The sequence below is a fragment of the Charadrius vociferus genome, unplaced genomic scaffold (genome assembly GCF_000708025.1).
Source record: "Charadrius vociferus isolate BGI_N301 unplaced genomic scaffold, ASM70802v2 scaffold1, whole genome shotgun sequence".
Classification (NCBI taxonomy): domain Eukaryota; kingdom Metazoa; phylum Chordata; class Aves; order Charadriiformes; family Charadriidae; genus Charadrius; species Charadrius vociferus.
In genome coordinates this window covers 2,861,377-2,885,647 of record NW_009647680.1, presented here as the reverse complement: position 1 = coordinate 2,885,647, position 24,271 = coordinate 2,861,377, and the positions used below count along the sequence as shown (strand labels likewise).

At 39.2% G+C, this 24,271-nt stretch overlaps 1 protein-coding gene across 1 annotated transcript in view; it reads left to right on the top strand.

The window, feature by feature from the left end:
• The window catches only part of MTNR1B (melatonin receptor 1B), a 29,337-nt gene extending 5,346 nt beyond the window's left edge, over window positions 1-23,991 (top strand). Inside the window, exon 2 of the mRNA XM_009881182.1 lies at window positions 22,986-23,991. Coding sequence (XP_009879484.1) covers window positions 22,986-23,854 — 869 coding nt within the window. The 3' untranslated portion in view covers window positions 23,855-23,991. The remainder of the gene's footprint in view (window positions 1-22,985) is intronic.
• Window positions 23,992-24,271: the final 280 nt, after the last annotated feature.

The following is a 24,271-nucleotide window of genomic DNA, read 5'->3' as shown; positions in this document are numbered from 1 at the left end:
TTCAGGATCTCTAGCCTTGAAGCTGCTCAATACTGAGAAATTCAGGGGAACAGAACTTCAACATTCACAAAAGTTCATTGAACCCGACACTTAAAATGAAGCTCTTCTATATCTTTGTAATAATACTATGGTTCAAACATTTTTTTCTTTTAACTTTGTGCTTATAAGTCGCTAATTTACAGTGGATATTTTTATTTCTAGAACTATAATTGTCATTTAACTTCAGAGGATCATTTCTCTACCTGGTGACAACTCTTGTGCTGTATTAATGGAGAATATGCACATATATTTATCACTTAACTTTTGTTTTTCCATGTTAAACAAGCCAAATGCTTTTAGTTTCTTCTAATTAACCAGACTCTTAATTTCCTCTTTGTTTTAGGTCTTTCCGTTCACCTATCCCAGGTGAATTAATCTGTCTTGAACAAGAGAAGATTGAACTGTTCACAATAATATAGATGAAGTACCAACAATACCTTCAGGAAAATAATATTAACATTCTATCTTGTTCTGTCCTTCCCTGGATGGACAAAACAGACCTGGTGTGCCATGGAGCCACATTTTCCTTTTAGGTGACAACATCATACAGATTATTCTTCTTGATGCAGTCACTTACTAATGCAGGTCTTATTTTTTCTTTTGTCTTTTCAGTCCACAGAATTATTATTCCTTTAGTACCTGATCTCATACCTCATGCTATTTTGCTCTCTTCACTTTCTGCTCTTTCAGTTGTCAAGGAAAAAAAAGATTTTGACATTTCCCTGTATCAATGTGGGCTCTCAACTTTGTATTATCACAAAATTTCATTAGTTCTTTTTGTGTTTTGTGACATAATACTTCTGAATCAGACAAAATTAGTTCAATGTAGGTTGTCTCCCTCTGGTCCAATAGTTTTCTTTCATCGCCATCCAGGCAGTGGTAGCAACAGACTGTGTGTGGTACCCTAGCGTATGTGCTTCCAAGGCTTGATCAGTTTAGAGCAACCTCCCAGGTACAGAAAGTCCAAGTCCAGCTTTTATTAAATAAAGATGATCAGATTAGTTAGTACAGACACTTTGTATAACCTGACATTGAATTTTATTCCATTTGTCTTCACCTGCATCTTTAATTTTCTTTTCCTTCAAAATTTGTTTTTGCAGCCTTGCCTACAATTAAGATGAGATAAAAAAGCCCAGATATTTCTGGATTCATTCTTCCTTTGCAGCTGATTCACCACCTTAAATACAAGTGCCATGTTAGCACATACTATACGGTAGACAAATCAGTCTTCCAGAGGTGGCAATACTGTTTTAGTTTTCTCATTGCTCCCTGACTAATTGTTTTCTGACTTATTGCTAGCACCATTCATGCAAGAAAAACCCCAGCAGTTGTGCCAGCACCATAGCAAGGGAGGAGGAAATGGGTAGTAAAGTGTGATAGCACCACAGCTGCGCGTGAATCAGGGCAAAATTGCTCTTTGGGATGCGTGTGGGAACCAAGCACTGTGTCACAGCCTGGGAGAAATCGGCATTTCCCTACTGGCAGTGAGGACCAGAGAACATATTCAACCACTTTTTACAGGTCCCACACGTAGCGCTCTGTCCTTTCAGAACCCATGATACTGTCTGCGACATAAGAGATGTTGAAAAATTCCTGCCATCAAGTATATTCCATCTCTCTGAAATTTTTGCTTTATTGTAGATATGTTAACTCCTCACCCAACAGCCTACCCTGTCCCCCAGCCCACCATTGTTGTACTTATTAAAAACTGTAGCAAAATGTTTCTTCAGACCAGCAGTCATTTTCAGATTGATTTTCAGTTGATTCAGTTCAGATTTTCAGATTCCCCCTCCCCCTGTAGTTCCTCTTTCCTTTTTCCTTTTGTTAATGTGGTGAAAGGGCATTTTATTAATTTTAGAAGTCTTTGCAAAGCCAATTAAGTTTAGAGGGTTTGTCAGTTCCCTTTTTATCCATTTTTGCTCTCTCTAGCAGTTTTCTTTGGTGGACGTATCTTTTCCTATTCTTTCTAGCCTCATCTCTTGCCCCTGGTATCCTTGCTGAGACAGCTTTTCCTCCAGCTAGATCTGGAAATTTTTCTTATATTTTTCCCTCTTGGTTGCAAGTTCCACTGACTATTTTTACGTCTTTAATATGAAGAAATGCCAAGCGTCCTCCACATTCAAGTCCCTAGGCTCCTCAATACAATTGACTTCGCTTTCCTAATTGCCTTCTTTTATTTATCAAAATGTGCAAAAGCCCTTCTTAGTTATGTCTGGTTTGTTTATTCTTCCATTTAATTTAAAAAAAATAGTCTCATCTGCTTTCAGTACAACCTCGTTTTCTATGACAGGCTCTTCAGGGATGTTTTTGCTCTTTATCAAAATAAAGGCCAGGGGATGTTGGCAAATAGACTCTGTATTAAAGAAGTCTACTGGGTGTATGTCCACAACTCAACAGCCATTAGTATGTTTACTATCTCCTTTACATATGAGGATCTGCAGTGTCCCATCATTGAATTGTTTCCATTAGTATTTCCCTACTAAACCAGAGATGATCTCATCCTACTGCAGGTTTCTGCGCACTTCCCTGCATGTTGTCTTTACAGCTGTTCCCCAATGTAATTTTGGGTTTTACCAGGATATCATTCTCTCACCACCCTCTCCCCTCTCCTCCCTGTATGAAGACTATACACCTTTCAGTTAATATTTCTTTTCTCTGATCATTGGTACAATTCCATTCTAACAGAATTATTTCCATAAAGTTTTATTTTAATTTCTCACTGGTTTTGGATTCCCTATTTTGTTGTGTAGGTTCCTGGCATTCTCTTACTGACTCTGCTGCTTTTCTTATTACCACTCCAGCTGAACTCCTCAGTCTTTGAGCTCCTATTTTCTATATTTCTTGCCACCACCTTCCTGAAGCCAAATTTCCCCTGCCCTGGGTGTTAAATGAATAAACTATATGATTCCTTCTCAGGCTCTCTTCCCATCTCTCAGTTTCAAGTTCTTTTTATTCATTCTGCCAGCTTGAATTGCAAGCTGGTATCCCATATGCTTAGGTGAAGTCTGTTCATGAAGATATGAAACCTCTTCTCAGAGAATACCGCCACATGATCAATACTCCCAGTCTTTCTACATCACTTCTAGAATTATTCAGTCATGTGCCCATGACTCATCTCATAGTCCTAATTGCACTTGTCTTCTTGGAGAGGAAACAGAATAGGTTCATCACCAGTTCCATCCTCTTCTCTGTGAGACTTAGTTCAAACAGTAACTAGCTGAGAAAATAAATCATCAAAGTTACTTATAAAATAATAACTTTAGACTTCGTTAATCTGTTCATAATTCCAAAAGTAGAAGACCAAAATGAAAAGCCAGTATTGTTCATTTGCAAATTAGGAAAATTACTTTAAAAAGGAAGTAACCTTCAGTGAAAGGAAGTAAACCTTGGAAATAAATTTGGAAAAAGTGAAAATCAGAGACCTAAGAATGTTCTAGATGAGAAGAAATCTAAAGAATATAGAATTTTAAAATATTTGGGGAGTAGAAAGTTTGTAAGGAAATTATTGACCTCAAGGTATTGAAAGATGCATTTAGGAGTATAGAAACAGCATGGATCATGTTAATGCATGTGTAAATCAAATCCTAGCAACTACGCATTAGATCAGAATTCTAATCTGAGGCAGGTTATTCTACAGCTATAGGATAATTTGCATCCTCCTTTGAGACACCTGGAAATACAATATTAATTGATAGTTTTAGATTATAATTTTGTTTTATCCTGTAGATGAAATGATCCATTTCTTGATAAGTGAGTAGGAAGCATATCACCAAAATCAGCTCCAAGACACTTATATTTTAGCATAAAAGGCCGAGTTCTATTTCACTGGATAAATGGAGCTATTGGTGTGATTGACTTCTGAGGAAACAGAACAAGCGTTTTGTTGAAGACGTATAAGGGCTTACTTGTTTTGTTGAAGACGTATAAGGGCTTACTTGAACCTGTAATGGAAGAATCAAAGGACATATTTACATTGTGTATTTCAGCTGGCACAAGTCCACTCTACCCATGTTCTGAGCAAAAGGAAAACCAAAGGATGATGTTAGTGTGATGCTTTGCATGCAACACCATACCCAGGCTCTCCATAGATCCAGCTCTAACACAGTCACACAGCCTTTTTTTCAGCTCTGAGTATGAATAAGTTTGCTTCCATCTCCCTGAAATAACCAATGCAAACATACCCTCAGAGACAGGAAATTTGAAGGACCTCTTGGCAGCTGTAGTAGGGGAATTCCTATGTCTTAGCAGCACTCCCTTTGCTGCCAGTTATCTCCTGGATTCTGAACTGGTTTTTCCTTCACAAGACTTACTGACTGCATGAGGCGTGACCTCTCTGCAGTAAAGCTCTATTCTTGGACAGACCAGCAGAAGCAATTCAAGGATTCACGGTGCTCTTTGATACAGTCAGCCAAAGAGCTAAGAGACCAAATCTACTCACAGAGAGCCAGGACAGTTCATTTTAAAAGACTGTAATGTTTTCAACTATTCTTAGCAGATATATCATAGAAAGCCAAGTTGGAAGGGACTTCAAAGACCATCTGGTCCAACCTTTCTTGGCAAAAGCACGGTCTATACAAGATGGCCCAGCATCCTGTCCAGCTGAATCTTAAAAGTGTCCAATGTTGGGGAGTCCACCACTTGTCCACCCTGGGGAGATTATTCCTATGGCTGATTGTTCTCATTGTGAAAAATTGTCCTCTTGTGTCCAGTCAGCATCTCCCCAGGACTAACTTGTACCCATTACCCCTCGTCTTTTCCATGTGACTCCTTGTAAAAAAAGAGTCTTCATCTTCTTTGTAGACACCCTTTAAATACTGGAACACAGTGACAAGGTCTCCCCTAAGCCTTCTTTTCTCAAGGCTGAAAAAACCCTGTTCTCCCAGTCTTTCCTCATATGGCAGTCTTCCTAGTCCTTTGATCATCTTTGTTGCCCTTCTCTTACCCTATCCGGCATGTCCACAGCTTTTTTGTATAGCAGGGACCAAAACTGAAGACAGTATTCCAGGTGTGGCCTGACAAACACTGAGTAGAGTGGGACAATGACTTCTTTATCTCTGCTGGTGATGCCCTTGCTGATGCAACCCAGCATCCTGTTGGCTTTCTTTGCTGCAGCAGCACAGTCTTCACTCATATTGAGCTTGTTGTCCACCAGGACCCCCAGATCCCTTTCCACAGAGCTGCTCCCCAGCCAGGTGGATCCCAGCCTGTGCTGCACTCATGGATTATATTTTTTCCACCTTACAACTGTCCTTGTTCAACTTCATGACGTTCTTGTTAGCCGACTCTTCCAGCCTATCCAGGTCTTCAAGCAGAGTGACTCTCTCTTCTGAAGTGTCCACTTCACGCAGTTTGGTATCATCAGCAAACTTCATCAGGGTACACTTGATCCCATCATTCAGATCGCTTATGGAGATATTAAACAGCATTGGGCCCAATACCGATCCCTGGGGGACCCCACTTGTGACAGGTTGCCAGTTTGAAGAGGAGCTATTTACCACCACCCTCTGAGTGCGGCCTGTCAGCCACTTCCCCACCCACTGCACAGACCACTTATCTAGACCATAATGTGTCAGTTTCTCTAGGAGGAACCATGTTGAAAGCCTTGGAGAAATCCAGGTAGACAATGTCCACCTCTCGTTCCTCATCAACTGAGCACAGTACTTTGTCGCAGAAGGCGATCAGGTTTGTCAAGCACGATTTGCCCTCGGTGAATCTGTGCTGGCTTTTCCCAATCATGTGCTTCATTTGACTTGTGATAGCCCCCAGGAGGATTCATTCCACAACTTTCCCAGGGACTGAAGTAACACTGATGGGCCAATAATTTCCTGTATCATCCTATAATTTCCTGGATATATATTCACCAGATGACTTGAACCATTCTATTGAGGATATTATAGGAGACTACATTCATCTCATTAAATCAGTGATAACCTGTTCTCTGCCTCTAGGAGTAAATTCTACTCCTGCTCCAATTCAGACCTATTCGGAGTACCAGTATCTTCAGATATGCTCCAGATTTTAGCTTCCTAGAAGTTATCCTTTACAAGCATATATTTGGTACCTTGACATAGACTATAAGTAAGGTAGATTGCCTTGTTCCTGAGAATACATATGAAAATAGCTATGTTATCCTGAGCTGCTAAATCAAAACATTTTTTTTCCTTCACAGAAACGAAGAAATACTGTGGTAATTCTCATCTTCTCATCTTCCTAAGAATCAATCTGAGCAGTTTTTAAACTCACGCTTGATATGGGCATGAAACAGATTTCCTGATAGCAAAAGCTAATAGAGATATGTCTAAAGCACTGTGGGTGCAACTCCATTGTCCTCCTTAACAACAGTAGCTGCTTTGGAATTTTCTGGTTTACTTTTGGTCTCAATGCTGATAAGGACTGAGCTATATCAGAGAGTCAACATTTTCTTGACATTTCAGCTGTGTATGGGACAGTCACGTCTTGACATGATAACAGATAACAACACCCTAAACACATTCATTAAATGACTAGCATCTTGATTGCCTGGATTCTTTTCTAATTATGTATTAATTATAGGGATCTTTTATTACACTGTTTAACAAATACTACTTAAATTATGTCTGAAGAAAAACCATGACCCTTCTCATAAAGTTACTATTTTTTTCAGCTGCTATTATAGTAACAGTAAAGTTACTATTTTTTTTATGGACTTGGCTCATTTTCAGTGTTTAAATACCCGTATGAAGATTATAATAATATTACATTACACTTCCACAAACCTTGTCATCTTTCTACTATAGAACAACATCTGTTCATCTGTTGTTTTAGATTGCATATTTACACAACGAGGACAACTATTGTTGTCAAAAAATATCACATAGAGCCACTGGAGCTAGCAGTGTGACTAAGAAAAAAATATCTGCTTAATACATCAGCCTTGTAAATATAATTATCTTAACTAATTATAAGTTCAGAGCTAGCATCAAATTGTAAAATATATCACTGCAAAAAAGGCAGGGACCTATAGATGGTATCCTCATGTCTCTAAGATTTGCTTAAATCCTGCCTGAAATCTTCCATGTCCTCTCATTCTAAAGGCAGGGCAATTTTTTCAATTACCTCAGTATACACAGCATTTCATTTGTGATCAAATAGGGAAAGGGACCTTATGTCAGATGACTGTCACCTATGAATATGTGTAATCTAATCAATCTAGGTATTTTTATTTCCTACCTTTCATTCAAGTAAAAATAATCTACTTAATATTATCTGCATATCTTTTTTTTTTTTTCTAAAAAAGTATCTATTCAAGCTACTCATGCTGCGCAGATTCTGCCCGTGGAGTTCATCAGCATTTTAGTCTTTTTAAAGATGTTCCTAGAAGCAGACAACTCTGTTCAGCCTTTCTACTGACAAGTAAAAGGATGTTATATTAAAACATGCTGCTTCGCTTCAAGACAAGTAAAGACACGCAGGTGGCGTAGTCGCTATGTGCCACTGGGAGCTACCCCATGCCTCCTTTCTGTGAACTACAACTTATGGTTCTTAAGACTCTTGGGAATCCATATTCAAGAGACTGAGCATTCCAGCCAACTCGTTTGAAATCAGCTGTTACTGCTGGAATGCACAGGGTCTTTGTTACAGAGGAAAAGTTTCACACAACACCTTAGCTGGAATTTCCATCTTCACGCAGGCAAACCTTTTGATCTGCAAATTCAAGACAGCATGCAACTTTAACACCCCTTTGTACTTTTTTCCGTGTTGTCCTCTAAAAATAGAAGGTCATCATTTTTAGCCTCTCAGGTAAAAGTTAATTCCACTATTTTCTTAAAAGCACCTCAGCAAACCCCTTCTGATATAGTAAATTCCACAGTACCTGCTACTGCACTTGTCTGAAGAGAAGCCACTCATTGCTGAGGGTATTCTGGCCTCATTCATTGAGGCTGTTAACAATTCTGAGTTCAGACTTAAGGACTGCATCCTTCATGTATCCAAGAGCTGCTGAGAATGGCGGGTGTTACCCAGTGTTCTGAATACAGACATATGCAGAAGGAGTCAGCACACCATTACTTCTACATATGCACGAAATGAAAATAACAAATTTCCCAAGGTGCTCACGAGCCAAGGAACTTATTGGGCATCGAGCTGTTCAGAAATGCCCCCGCTTTACAGCTATGTGCAGATTTGCTTAATTCCATTATCTACAGAGTTAAAATTCACAAAAAGCAGATGTGAATCGCTTTACACAAGGAATACTTCTGAAGCAGAAAGATGACCTTTCCCGAAGCTTTCGTATAGGAATCAGCTAACTACACTATTAAAATGTAACTAACTACCAGATAAAACTGGTAACTTCTCTGGTAGCTACACTAAACCAGGTAACTAACCAGGTAACTACACTAAACTAGCTAACTACACTATTCAAAGCTCCACCAAAGCTGATCATGCATTCTCTCAGGAGTAAAATTCTATATTCTTCCAAATGCCCAGTACTTAATGAAATGTAAACAAATATAATCTGCAAAGGACTGAGGGATAAGTACTTTGGAAACCGTAAGAGGTACAGCTACGTATTCCTTCTTTTACCCTTAAAAACTGCCAGTACCACTGAGGCCAAAAGAACTTATTTGAAGAGTTGAAATGCCTTCCACAACACTTCCAGAAATTTCATGTATAATTTATTTCCAAGACAGGATTACAAGCCTGTGGGTAGCCTCAGCCTATGAGAATATGTGACATGTTTCCAATTAGTGTCTTATTCTCAGCTATTGCTTTTAGATTAATTATATCATAACCTAAGCAAAGTTTGACTTAATTAATGGTTGGAAGACAAGCAGTCAATAAAATTGCAGGATGCTATAAGAAGGTACCACTTCTGATTCATTAACAAGGTAATGAATATTTGATGGAGTAACTAATCCTGGAAACCTTTTCCAAAAACATGAAAGACAAGAAGGTGATTGGTAGTAATCAGCATGGATTTACAAATGGAAAATCATGCTTAACTGAGCCAATAGCCTTTACAATGGCATGATTAGCTTGGTGGATGAGAGGAGAGCATTGAATGTTGTTTACCTTGATTTCAGTAAAGCTTTTGACACTGTCTCCCATAGCATCCTCATAGACTAGCTGACAAAGTAAGGGTTAGATAAGTGGACGTGAGGTAGATTGAAAACTGGTTCAATGGCTGGGCCTGGGGAGTTGTGATCAGTGGCACAAAGTCCAGTAGGAGGGCAAGTGGTGTGCCTCAGAGGTCAATGCCGCGACCAATACTGTTTAACTTCTTCATTTATGACCTGGATGATGCGGCAGAGTGTACCCTCAGCAAGTTCACAGACAACACAAAAATGAGAGGAGTGGTTGATACACCAGAAGGTCACGCTGCCATTCAGAGGGACCAGGACAGGCTGGAGAAATGGGCTGACATGAAGCTTCATGATTTCAGGAAGTTTCCCTCAACAAAGGGAAATGTGAAATCCTGTACCTGGGGAGAGACAACTCCATGCAATAATGTATGCTGGGGGACACCCAGCTGGAAAGCAGCTTGGCAGAAAAGGACCTGGGGATCCTGGTGGACAACAAGCTGATCATGAACCAGCAATACACCCTTGCAGCAAAGAAGGCTAACAGCCTCCTGGGCTGCATCAGAGCATTGCCAGCAAGCCGAAAAAGGTGATCCTTCCCCTCAGCACTGATAAGGCCACACCTGGAGTGCTGTGTCCAGTTCTGGGCTCCTCAGTGCAAGAAAAATATGGACTTACTGGAGTGAAGTCCAGTGCAGGGCCACTAAGGTGATTAGGGGCCTCGAGCATCTTGCATTTGAGGGTGGACTGAGAAAGTTGTGACAGTTCAGTGTGGAGAAGAGAAAGCTCTGGAGGATCTTAAAGGTATGTATAGATACCTCGTGGAAGAGAATGAAGAAAAGGCAGACAGATTCTAAGTAGTGCCCCATGAGAGGACAAGAGGCAATGGGTACAAATAAAAAAACATGAAATTGCATCTGAACACAAGAAAAATACTTCACTGTGAGGGTAGTTAAACATTGGAACAGGTTGCCCAGTGAGGTTGTGGAGTCTCCATCTGGGGAGATACTGAAAACCCAACTGGACACAGTCCTGGGCAATCTGCTCTCACTGACCCTGCTTGAACAGGGCACGCTAGACTACATGATCTCAAGAGGTCCCTTCCAACCTAAAAGAGTCTGTGATTTGGTAGTTCTATAAAGCTCCAGCGTGACACAATAGTTTGCTGTAAAAAAACTTGTATTTTAGCCTAAGTACTGGTGGAAAGATTTTCATTTGAGGTAATTGTCAGACCTCTGTTAACAGAACTGGCTTACAGACACATAGTTAGGCTTTGATTCGTCCTGTCTTCTGACATCCCTGATTTCAGAAAAGCTTGCTTTTTTTTTTTTTTTTCAGTGCATATATGTTTAAAGGTGGTAAATTTCCTGTTCCTTTAATGTGGTCTTTTATTGCTTACTGCCACTATTTTTCCATTCCTTTATTGCTCCAGTTTGGAAAAGACCAAACAGGAATAGAAAGTGAAGCTGGAATTATGTTTGCAGTAGTACTAGTGCCTTGGGTTGCATGTCATTTTATCTGTTAAACAAGGGATAGCCCTTTGATAAATAACAGGAGGAGAATAGCTTGTGTTGGCAGAGCTCTGTGTTTGCAGTATGCAGTGATACTGAAAGCATCTGGGAGGTAAACTCTGATGAATCTTTTGCATCAGTAGGTTCAATCCTTAACTGAAACACAACAATAATTTTCCAAAAAAGAAAACAAAGCAGCACACCTCACATTTTTAACTACATCAACACAGTCACCTGACAGAAAATGCTATACTTAAAGAATTTTCTGTTGAATGGAAAGGCCTAATACTGAGCTAATGCAACAATTATTTGATTAACAGTGAACTGGTATACTTATATGCCTTTGTCTTGTTACATTAGAGGTCATGATAGAAACAAAACTTAAAATTCAAAGAGACACCTACCAAAAGTTAGGTAGTATACTGGCATATTCCAGGTATTTTACTGGCATAAAATACAGTGGTAGAAAGTGATTGCTGAGCTGTGGAAATTCAGAGCAGTTATACTCAAGGACACAAAGTCTACCTGTGAAACCTCTCAAGTGACAGCAAAAATACTCGTTACTAGATTCACAGGTGAGGTTAGAGCCCATGAACAACAGATTGCTTTCTGAATCAGTTTTGATGTTAAGCAATATTTTCCTTTCTTTTTTTATGCTTTCTTTTGCAGTCATTAAAAGAAAAATCTGTAATATGTTAATCAGATGCTGAAGCAGGACTTGTAAAAAGATGGTTTAACCATAGTGATTTGCCTAGAAAATATGATCTACTGGTTATCAAGGTAAAATAGTCTAATTTTACCTATGATTATGGTCCTAGGTATGAAACATTAACTAAGGAATCCAGAATCTAATTTCAGCACTGGACATTTGTTGCTTCAAAGTTGAGCAAAAAATAACTAATTTGAGATCCTGTAGTTATGCCTTTACTTAGATAATCTCAAAACAATGTGATCCTCTTTAGTCATTCATATGAAACACTTGGTAGGCTGGGATCATAAAGATTGTAAAGCTTGCTAAACAGTCAACTTCTTGGTTAAATATGAAGCAAAATTATCTAGTCTGCTTATGGAGAGCAAACAAAATAGTGAAGTGCATGACGATCAAACACAAGATTCTCATGTGATATATACACAAAAGTGATTTCCATTTGACCCTGATTTAATAAAAATGACATTGGTCTGTCCCAGTTTGTAGGTGTATTCACCCAGTAACACCATAGGTGTGACTCGGTACTTCACACAAAGTCACTCACTGCTGTTTCTGGACCACAGGTCAGCAGGTCGCTCACTTGGGTTCCAGCTAGGACTGTCACAGAGAATGAGTCTGAATGGCTACTTGCAGTTAATAGTGCTCAGAGATCGTCAATGTAGCATGCGAAAAAGGATTCTGCATTCTGTAGCCTGGGTAAGCTGAACCTAGTATTTGAATATCTAGGTAACTTGAATATAGGAAGTTCCATCTTAACATGAGGAGGAACTTCTTTACTTTGAAGGTAGTGGAGCACTGGCACAGGCTGCCCAGAGAGGTTGTGGAGTCTCCCACTCTGGAGACATTCAAAACCCGCCTGGACGCTGTCCTGTGCAACCTGTTGTAGGTGACCCTGCTCTGGCGGGGGGGTGGGACTAGATGATCTCCAGAAGTCCCTTCCAACCCTGACCATTCTGTGATTCTGTGATAAGGAGGGAAATTCTAGGCTTGCTAAAGCCAGTGGGAATTGGTTTCCAAAACTATTGTTGCTGGGATCTGGTGCCTCTTCCTTCTTTCTGTGCGACCCTCACCACACTCTACCCCCCCGCCCCCCAGGTCTGTAAACGTTTGTTGGTCCAGATTCTCTGTTTGGCTCAGATCATTATGTCCAGTCAGAGACAGTTCAGATTCTGCTGCCACAAGGATTCTGAAGACAGAAGTGTGACCAAACCAAAGCCCCACCTACTCTAATCTGTACTTCTGACCAAGCAACTTTAGCTTGTTGTTAATGACCACGTCTTTTCTCTACCTACATAGCAGCAGGTATGATCTTAGATGCCTTCTGCTATTTAGTAAATCAAGTAGAGCTTTCATCTGGTGCAAAATCAACAGCATCTTCCCCCTATTCCCCAGTGAAAACAGTAAATATCCTGTATAACTATCCATTCCTTACTAGAACAGGTCACCCAGAAAGGTTGTTGAGTCTCCATGGTTGGAGATAGGCAAAACCTGACTAGACTTGCCCCTGAACAACCTGCTGTAGTTGACCCCTCTTTGAACAGGAGGATTGGACTAGATGATCTCCAGAGATCCATTCCAACAGAAATGATTCTGTGGTTATATGCCTATGCCTATCACCCTTCATTTAACTGTCTCACCAATATCATGACTCACAGGCCCAGCCTGGACAGAGTTTTTGTCTAGTCATTTTGCAAGGCTTTCACTGGCTCTCAGAAAAGACCTTAATTCGGGAAATGATCATTACACACACTTTGTATTGAGTTGAAACACAAACCAGTCAATACTTTAGAAGAGAGTACACAATCATTTTCTGTAAAAGGATTTTATTTACTCATCTGTTTACATGCTGTTTACAAACCTATAAGCATCATTATGAGTCATGTCAGTGTACTTTGCTTTAAGACCTTGTTTCCAAAAGAAGCAGATGGCACAGATTGACAGCAGTTTCTGAAGACATTCATCTTCCTGTGCATGTACAGTGATGAGGCCTTCCAAAAGCTCAGAACAAAAAGGGTAAGACTTTTCCTCACTGAAAGCTTATAACAGCCATTTTCATCAAGTATCATCTATTTTCTTCCTTGGCAAAATAGGAAACAAGAGAAGGGAAAACAAGATCATAATGAAGGGACTCCAGAGAACATTAGAAGCATCGGCAACTTGTCAACCTAAGTGTTCCCCATATTAGATGTTCCCATATACTATATTTATTGCAGTGTATCAGATCCCATTTTATAGAATTCCCAGACTGTCTTAGGATGCCCCACTGTGTCTGCTAGTTGAGCAAAGGAATCCCTAGAAGTACATAGTAGCAATTATGGGCTTAGATTTGATTTCTTTTTGCAGCTGTAACTAGTTTGCATGTACATGCTTTGCATGTATTTTTCTACTTTTTTCTGGTTGGGTAACTGTCACGTGCTGCGAGTCCTTCATCTGGACGCCCACAGAGCAGTTCAGTAAATCACTGTGGAAACTACCACTTGCATGTCTTCATTTCCATAAGAGGAGATCCCAACACTTACACTCATGAAAATGCTCTCTTCTGTTTAAACAGGTCTACAAGGCAAAGCTCCAAGAGACACCTTATCATAGGTAACCAAATCTCATGGCTAACTGGTGCTGAGCATGTCCCATAGTCTGAAATAGTCCCAATTTTATTCACTTGATACATCTGCTGGATATTTTTAATATCTTCTGTAATATCTTGTGCCTTATATTTAAAAATAGAATTATTTTATGTTCTGGGGTTTGTTTGTTTAGTTTTTGTTTAGTTTTGTTTTGCTTTTAATTCAACTAATCTGCTAGTGAATATTAAAAAAACCACTCACAAACCAACCAGCTTAACAAAACAAAATATGGGTTTTGTTTGCACAAAATTATTTTCATTCTTTAATTTCCTGTCCTCCTTTCTAAAAGAAGTTGGAAGATAAGTTATTCTAAGGACCTGAACAATGTTTTGTTCCTGTAAGAGAGAAAAAAAATCCAACATAATTTCCTTTGACACAAATTCAGGCTAAAGACAGTAGCAAAGATGAAGGTAATAGAAGGTAATAGTGAAGGTAATAGAAGATGAGCTAGCCTTTCACACAGTATGAATTAATATCTCCCAGGACAAAAATAAATTTTGTACAGAATTTGTAGCAGTGAAATGTCCTTACTTTGTTTGCTTCCACACTCTAGCCTTTTATAGTTGATCCGAACCAAATTTCAGTTTTTCTTTTTTTTTTTTTTTTAAACAAAATAACATCCTACAAAATGCTACATATTTCACTTTTTTTTTCTATGTAATGCAATACAGTGTTGGGAGACTGAAAAAGAATGTTATTAACAGTAATAGGTTGCCTAGCTATTTATAGGATCTGACTAGATTGCACCTGTTGTGTTTTACGGCTTTTCATATTAGCCCCTTTGTCAGCAGTAAATGAGTTTTCATACTTGCGGTTGTTCCTGTAGGTTTCCTATTCTTCATTGGTTGAAGCAATCAACAGCTGTGATTACTTCAAGTGAAGAAAATTAAGCTGATATGTACTGACAGATACAGGAAACACAACTTCTTTCATGAATTTGTGAAAAAACAGCCTGTTTTTTTGTTGTTAGTCAGTGATTGTGCTCAGCAACTGGAGGTTTTGAAGCAGGGCTGTCAGTGGCGCCCATGGTGGTGAGCACTCAGAGTAAATCTCTTGGCTTCATTCCTTGCATGACAAGCAACAGTACCCCAGATAGAGACATTTTCTCAGCAACAACAGGGGCTGTCCTAGATCACCCTGAAGGCAAGATCCTGACTTCAGTGTGAGGGCATTGCTATAAAGGAGCCTGCTGCAAAATGCAGCTCAGTTGCAGGTGCTTAGACATCCAGAACAAGGTTATTGCCTCTTCAAATATTTTGCCAACAAAACTGGGCTGGTTGAGTAGAGGAGTGGCTGGCAAGGACTGAAATGAGAATGCCATGCCACTCCACCACAACAGGGGAGCCCGTGAAGGAGCTGTGCTTCAAATGGTGTCATTGAAACCTGCTGTCCTCATCATAAAAGCAGTTGTATCGGAGAGATATGATGTATCATGTAGACACATCATCAAAGCAGATGTATCGGAGAGTTGTATGAGACTGACAGCCTCATACATAGCTAGCCTCATAGTCTGTCTTTAATTGTAGATGTAAGCATTCAGGAAAAGAAAAGAGAACAGAGCAACCCTGTATGATACTTCTCCTGTATTCTCTCAACTTGTGATTCCTTCCAGCTCAGCAGATTTCCTGAACCTGGGATGTGGTGTCTGTTTATTAACCTTCAACTGTCTCTTTCAAGCACTTTTCCAGCCTTCCCTTGAATACGGGTAAACTTTTTGCACCTGCAAGATCTGTTAAGGAGTTCCACAGGTTTACTACCTGTCTCAGCAACCATCCCCTTTTGTTTGCTTTGAATTTGACTAGCTTTGCTTAATAGCTCGAGCTCCTCTATTGGCTCCATCCTTCACTACCAGCATGTCACTATGGTGTCATTTTGGAGCGTTGAGCTGGACAGGCCCTGTCATTTTTTCCAGTGTGCCTAATAGAGGTAGTATTATCTAAGAGAGAAGAGGCTCATGAACCTAGAGTGTTCTTCCTAATCTGTGTCTCGGAAGAGTCCCTGCACCTGTCTATCTCGTTTTCCCACTGGTTAAATCATGAGAAGGATTTTTTATTTTTTTTTCCACTTTGAAACATACTGATGAAGAGCACTCTACAATATAAGTGATAACCTGTGTGTTCTGGTTCTAGGGTGAAATTCTTGAACATGACCTAGAAAGAGATAAGCAGGCTAACCCCAGAAGAGCAGCAGGGCTGGTGAGTAGGGCACTCTCTTGGGACTATGGGAGACATAGGCTCAAGTCCTTTTTCAAAGAAAGGCTCTTCTATGGAAGTGTCCTGACCACCAGGTGATAGTGAATTCTTTAGAAGAGCCTGTCTTGCTTCTTCTGCTTCCCCTTTTCCCTCTGAAAACACCCAATACCGGGAATGTTCCTGCAATCTCAGAAACCCAGAAAAGTCTGTATAACCCTATAAATGTACTGTGTGATTCGCCATCAGACTTTGGCCCTGGAAGAACCAACCGCTTGCTTTTGCCATCAGACGGTGCGATGCATTGTCTCTGTTGTGGCTGGTGCACTAGGTGGCAATAGAGAGTCACCACTGTCCCTACTCGCACCAGAGCAAGCCAGAGGCAAACAAAATTCTACACCTAGGGATTAAAAATCTCAAACCTTTACTAAGTTTTTAACAGCACAGCACGAAAAATATTTTTGTGCACCTGCAGTCTGTTATGAAACTCATGGCAGCAAACTCTCAGCAACGGTGCTCCCATATTTAAATACAGGGAGAAGCCTGAGCACACAGGAAAAGCAGAGGCTTTGCTCACTGGGTTATATTCCTACCTAGCTGCCAAGCATGCCAAAATCATGATCTCAAAAACATATTCATAACAGTGTAACCCAGGTGCCTCTTTTCAGCAAGACTGTATTGACACCTGAGCGCTATGGCTTACGAGCCCAAAATTCAGCTCCTGCAAATGTAACTTCCAGCACCAGCTCATAGTTGCAGGCCAAGAACACAAGTCTGTCCCAGCCCAGCAGTCTGCAAGTCACTAAGCCACAATCTCAAGCTCCTTTTTACACGCTGAGCTCTTGTTCCTGTGAATCCTGCATTCTACGCATTGCAGCACAACTTGAAAAAGGGCTGTACAGAGCGTTCTCCACCAAATTAATTCTCCCGCAGTGGGGTGTTCGTATTATTTCATCTTAAAACGAAAAGTTGCTCTTCTCATCTACATAGTAGCGTAGTGTTTTCATCCAGAAAGTTCATGACTAAGGTTTGAACCCTGTTTAGATTTGGATTCCGGTATTTTCTGCGAAAACACAGGTGTCTAACTTTCAGGGTGTCTAGGCCTGGATTTCTTCTGAACAAAGCCTTTAAGTAAATATTCCCCTTCTGCTCTGCTTATAGTACTCCCAGTGACAGTAGAGAATTTTCCTTATACATATCACAGGATAATTATACTCACCAAATATTTCAAACAGTTTCATAGAACTTACATTTTCTAAAAAGAAATAATCTCAATGTTCCACAGATCAAAGACCAGCCTTGACTTATTGTCTATGTTGTATTTTTTGCTATAGTCTTGAAAATACTGCAGTTCTAGTGAAAATATATTGCTTGTCCCTTTCCATTACATCAATGTCTGCAGTATATCCCACTAATATCTGAAATCATGAAACATAACTAAAAGCAGCATGTCACCACTCTTAAACTGTCATATTCAAAGTAAACAAAAACCCGTCTGGCGCTTGTTTGGAGCATTATGTTAAACCTTCTGTTAGTAACACACCATTGAACATTATAGTAAATTAATATGTCTTGGTAAATCAAAGATTACCCTAAGTATCGGCCTGTAGTGTCACAGGGAATTCAAATGTCAGTGTGTGAAAGACTTAATTCTCTGCTTCACATGCTGCTGGTTGTCCACTTCTGGTGGCTTCATTCCTGCCGAAATGAGGTGAGTTACCTATGAATTAGGCCAGTACGTTTTATTTTTTCTGGTGGATTGTGGGAAAAAAAAAGAGTTGACACAGGTGATTTTAAACAGATTTACAAGTGACCTATTTAAACAAAAAAATCAAGAACTACAAGAGCTTAAATAGTCTAAAAAATTACTAATCAAAGAAGCCAAAACTAGAGACAAAAATTAGTAGTGAGGAAGTATGAAGCATCGGCCTTTCTCCAGGAGCAGCTAACATCTCCCTGCATACCATTTGAGCCAAATACACTGAGCCACTCCAGAAAGAGAAACAAAAACATACCCAGTCCTTAGTTTTGCCTGCCTACCTGGTGCCAGTTCTTCAGTCCCTCCAGAGTCATGTTTTTCTTCCCACATTAAAGGGCAAACCTTAAGAAGAACCCTCTACAACCAAGCCTGAAATGAACTGAAGCCCAGTGGAAAATATGATGGGTCAGAAAAGGTAGGTGTCAGTGGCAGCATCAAGAACCAGCAATAACCAGGGATTCCATTTAAAAGAAGTTTATGAGAAGTCCTGGCTCTGAAAGCATAACCTTCTATCTTATGCAATTCTTTCATAAAGTATGCCATAAACTAACTGAAATTTTGGGAAAGACAATCACCTGAAGAAATAGTGAGTATCCGTGTGTACATGGACATACAGATAATGAAGAAGCTCCAGGAGTGGGACCAGCTATACAGTTCCATCACAGTAATCATCTGTTTTGCCAAAATCCTGAACTCTGAGCTGGAAAACCACACGTGCCTTGCTCAGATTTGCACTCAGGCTGACACTTAGAATAATGTGCTGCTTAAAACGGTTTGTTTGGCTGAGCAGATGGGTCCTTAGTTTCAGTCTCAGAGCTATTCTTATACAACCAGGAGTGGAGACAGACACGTGAAGTCAATGCTGCTGTTTTATCTGGTCCAGACCCTGAGACTCACTTTAATGAGGATTCAGTAGGGTCTGAAGCATGGAAATTGTATTTAAGCCTGGTTCTCAAAAGGTGACGTTGCACAATAAAGTTCAAGATAATACTTCATCAGAGCTGCATAGTTTCTATTACTAATTATAGACAAGAGGAGATTAAAGAGGGCCAGTCTTCTTGACTGAAGGACTGATTGCTTTCTTCAAGCTGTTATATATGCCTCTTCAATCTCCATGTTGGTCTAGACTCAAACAATAGATCCAATAAGCCACTTGCTGTAGTAGCTTAACATGCCTTGGGGTTAATACACTGCTATTTCTTTTTGTCTGAAGGTAAGGTCTGCTCTTCTAAAAGTTGTAGGAACTATGAAAGGGGTTTAAGCTTTGATTTTTTTTTTTCTTCTACATCCAAATATAATTCAAGTGCTTAATTTTTGTCATTGCTGTTGCTCTTGTTATATGGACCAAATGCTTTCAGTATTTCACATTCTTGTTAATGAGAGGTCTTTATTTTCTTGTATCTGATTAATGCCTCCTTTAAGTCTATAGTAATTCTCCCATAAACTTAAGAAGTCATTATTGAGGTCTAAAAGGCAGATAATTTACAGCAATATAACATAACATAATATAATTAAAGGCATTTGAGATTAAAATTATAAAAATAACATTTTGTTTCCACAAATTGCTGGTAGTCAGAAACAAAAATTATAAGCCACCAGCAACTTTCATACCAAGCTTAGTATCAGGATCAAGGTTACCTTTATTAGAGAAAGGTCATGTCACAGCTAAGGAAGAATTTTGTATGCAAGTAGCATATCACTTGCAGAAATTTAGAATTATGATTGAGGCTGTACAACTCTTTTTGTTTTTCTTTAGTGCCTTACAGGGAAGAACTACAAGATTAGACTCACCTCATGTATATTGTGAACATTTTAAAAACTAGAGCAAAAAAGCATTTTGCATGCTTAGTGTTTATATAAAAGTAACTGAAAAGTAAATGAAGTGATATCTTGTGTCTTTGACTATAAGGCTGTCTAGAAACTGAGCACATATTCGGTCTATTAGAAGCCTTCCAGAACTCTCTTTTTTAAGTTTGGGTACAGGGGCTGCAGGAGTCTGGCAGAGGAACAAAAAAGGGGTCTGAAGAGTGAGCTAGCACTAGAGAAATGCCTCGTGTGTATGGACAGACAGTCTGTCAGTCTAACTTCTTCTGGAGACTGTCCATTACTGTGAACCCTGCAGAGGAGCGATTGGCTTTATTTTATAGAATGATAGGACTCTTATTTACTTCATTAAAGTTACGGTCTTGCTCCTTTTCCTTTAGTACAGTTAAATACCTACTGGTAGCTGTCAGAGTGATATCACAGAAAAACTCTAGTTCTTATCATTCTCACCCAGTATAAAAGGCTATTTAATTATAAACAGTACTGGTTATTAGAGAGGTTTTTAAGCCTTAAGCCCAAACAAAGAGCTTTCCCACTCACATTCCCACTGAAGACGTAATGAAGTAAGAAGTCTGCAAGAGAAACTCTGAATTTTCCCGTAAGGTTAGGTTATGGAAATGGAAGAAAAAATAACTATCCTGAGTCATCAATCCTTGGTATTTAAAAAAATCTGCCAGTACGTTATAGTCATATTCACTCTTTTTCTGCCTTGCCTGTCCCTACTCCTTACATTTGTTGCTACGCAGCAACCCAAGTTCAACAGTAGGAGAGGAGGGGGCAGAGAAAAATGCAACAGTCTGCACAATAGGCTGCAAAGAAACAATTTTCCTGTCTTGAAGCTAAGTTTTTGTATGCTAAAGAAAAGAGTAATGGATGCATAGGAGTACACAAGGATGAACACGACTGCAGCCAGGGGCAAGCAGAGCTAAAAGGGTCTGTATGCAATGTACAACAACTTGTTAAACGAATGTGGAACAACCAAAACACCATCCAATAAAACATAAAATGCCATGATATATAATTAATCATTTTAACCAGTTTGAAACCAAAGAAAGAAGCAAAACCCTTAAAAAATGATTGGTGATTGCAATTGCTTCTGGTTTTAGCAGAGATGTTAGAAGTCAATTGTCTTTTCAGAAGGCAAATGCTTAGCCCTTAAAAGTCCTGACCTTTCCAAAAAGTTTGTTCTGTGATTAAATTCCTACAATATCAAGTTCTATCAAGTTTACAAGAGGGTCTGAATGCTCCCTTTCTCCTTTTATCTGCGGCAACAAAACCAATATGCAAAAATGCTTCATGAAATATCGATCTAGTTCTGTTGTACCCAAAGTCAGTATTGGAACTTACTTTCTTTTTTATGCACCCAATTATCAATGTTTAAAACAGCACAGATCTGTATCTTTTTGAGTCCCTGGCTAGATATTTAGCTTTTAGTAGCTACTCCTTGTAATTAAAGGATCTTTCCATTCCAGTGAGCATATGTGTTTCTTATGAATGAATATAATGTTGTCTGATAAAACTGAAATCTAGGAGTAAAGTCCATCAGGTAAACTATGGAAATAGTTATAATAATTCCAAGTAGATGAGCATTCTATGGTTTCTATTTTGTTATAAAAATAGAAAAAAAAAAGAGGCAAAAAATTACCTCTTTGGTTATATTACAACGTAATTACAGCCACTCCAAATGCTGTGTCTTGGGTGTATCAAGGAGCATTTACTTTCTTGAAGAGCTCTGATTTCTTAAAACATTGATTATTTAATTTTTGTGAATAAGAAAAGTGTCTCTCTACTTTTGTAGATTATTCATTGCAGTAATATAATACTAAACTTCATTCCACAGCTACAGAGAAAGAAAAAAACGCTGGACCTTACTTTGCAGTGCACAGCACGAACACTCAACCCTGTAAACAGCCATAAAAGTGACAAATTGCTTGAGGCCTTTATAGATATTGCACCATTTTTCTTTTCTGTTGTAAAGTGGTGTATTATGTTTTTGGCTAGTTCATTGCTAACTGTCCTTATTCATTGCAGCTGGAACTGTATAAAGGTGAAATTCTACCATTTTTTGGGGAGTTCAATCCTTCATGGTTCTTGGTTTTATGGCTCCCAGCTAATGATGTCTTTATCCACAGCATTATTTCTGTACTTAAAATTAAATGGAGAACTACTTTCCTTGATGAGGACCAGAAAGCTCAGAATTTGTAGAACTGAGCATCTAACTGCTCTTTTAAAAAAGTAATTATGTTCCCCGCACAATTTTAAAAGCTACTTGGGTCTTTTGCACATCTGTTCACACTGTGAAGGACAATAAGCAAAAAAGTGAGTATGCAAACCAGAAATGTGTTTTATGCTACCTAAATGCCAAGAATCTAAAGTTAGTACCTCTATTTTCTGTCTCCTGGGAAGTTCCTACAGAATGATTTCTCATTTCATTTTTCAGGAATATAGTTTGCTATCGCACTATTTCATTAAAGTATCCTTAGATGCAATGTCCAGAAATTTGAAACTCATGAAAAGGACACTTTAAATCGAGAAGATAAGTCTCAACCATATCACTAAAATTTCTTTAAATGTCAGCAGCAGAAAAGGATCTGAAGGCTCCTTCCATGAATTTGAATACTTTCTCTTGCATTCCTGCATTTTTCCTATGTATAATTAAATATGTCTTTCTACAGAGGATGGTGAAGGCAATTCTCTCTTCCTTAGTCAATCCGATGGGAAAATAACTGCAGTAGGGGTAGGCCATTCATGCAGAAAATATCTATACTACAGACTGTTGTATGGCAATTTAGAATATACATAAACCACCACATCCTTCTAATCCCTATAGACCTAGTCTTTCTATGTCCTTCCCCTTGATACCTGGCAAGCCTGTTAGTACTCCAGTCATAGGTTGGAATGGCATAACGGCTTGTCTACCTTGCACAATTTAGACTTTTTTTCTTTTTCACCTTATCTGGTCCAGCCATGGAGTCAGCTAGACTGAATAAACTCAACACATGTTTATGTAATCGCTCGTTGATGGTTATGTTTAACAAAGATTAAAATAGAAAGGAGGGTATAATTCAGTCACCAGCAGATTTGAAATATCATGTTGCTGCAGATATTTCCGTGGTGTTCTAAGCTGAACTGTAAAATTATTTCCCATACAGACCTATTGGTCCTATACACCTGACACTTGCTGACATCAAAACAATATATCATATTTTCTTCTTGATCACAACTATGCTTGCTTTCAGACTCATGTCTATGTATTTTTCTTTTTCCCCAGGTAATGCGTTTGTGGTGAGCCTAGCTTTTGCTGATCTGGTGGTGGCCTTGTATCCATACCCACTGGTGCTCTTAGCTATTTTCCACAATGGATGGACGTTGGGTGAAATGCACTGTAAAGTGAGCGGCTTTGTGATGGGACTAAGTGTAATAGGCTCTATTTTCAACATCACTGCAATTGCAATAAACCGATATTGCTATATATGTCATAGTTTTGCCTACGACAAAGTGTACAGCTGTTGGAACACTATGCTGTATGTCTCCTTAGTCTGGGTATTAACAGTAATTGCAACTGTGCCAAATTTTTTTGTTGGGTCTTTAAAGTATGATCCACGCATCTATTCATGCACATTTGTTCAGACTGCGAGCTCCTACTATACGATAGCTGTTGTGGTAATTCACTTCATCGTCCCTATCACCATTGTGAGCTTCTGCTACCTTAGAATTTGGGTTTTAGTGCTTCAAGTCAGAAGACGAGTCAAGTCAGAAACAAAGCCAAGACTAAAGCCAAGTGACTTTAGAAACTTTCTTACCATGTTTGTGGTTTTTGTGATTTTTGCCTTTTGCTGGGCACCTCTAAACTTCATTGGACTGGCTGTAGCCATTGATCCTATGGAAATGGCACCAAAAGTTCCTGAATGGTTATTCATTATAAGCTACTTCATGGCCTATTTCAACAGCTGCCTTAATGCAATAATATACGGACTTCTTAACCAGAATTTTCGTAATGAATACAAACGAATTTTAATGTCACTGTGGATGCCAAGACTTTTCTTCCAGGAGACATCCAAAGGAGGAACTGATGCTCAGAAGAGCAAGCCTTCTCCTGCTTTAAACAACAATGACCAAATGAAAACTGATACCTTGTGAATGTGTAATAGTCAATGCCAGGGTTTGTTATGGAGAAACCCAAGAATATAATTGTAACGTTTCTTTCTTGCTTACTCTGGGGGTCTTTCCATTTGGATGGCACTTTGTGACTGGAATACTGTCTTCTTGGTAAAGCACATTGCTCTCAATTCATGATTTATACAAGATATCAACCAAAAATGCATTTCAGAATTACAGCAGCAAGTCAGTGCAAGCTGTTTTAGTTCTGAGAGCTGAATTCTGCTCCCAGACATATGAATAAGGCATTTTTTTTTACTTCAGTAGGAGTTTTGCATTCTTTATACAAAATCAGGATTCATTTCTTAGAAGATGTAGTGAAGGTCCTTGCCTATGGGCACAGCAGCTCATCAAGGCTGCAGAGTGATATTTTCTTCTCTCCTGAATCTGAACAAAGAC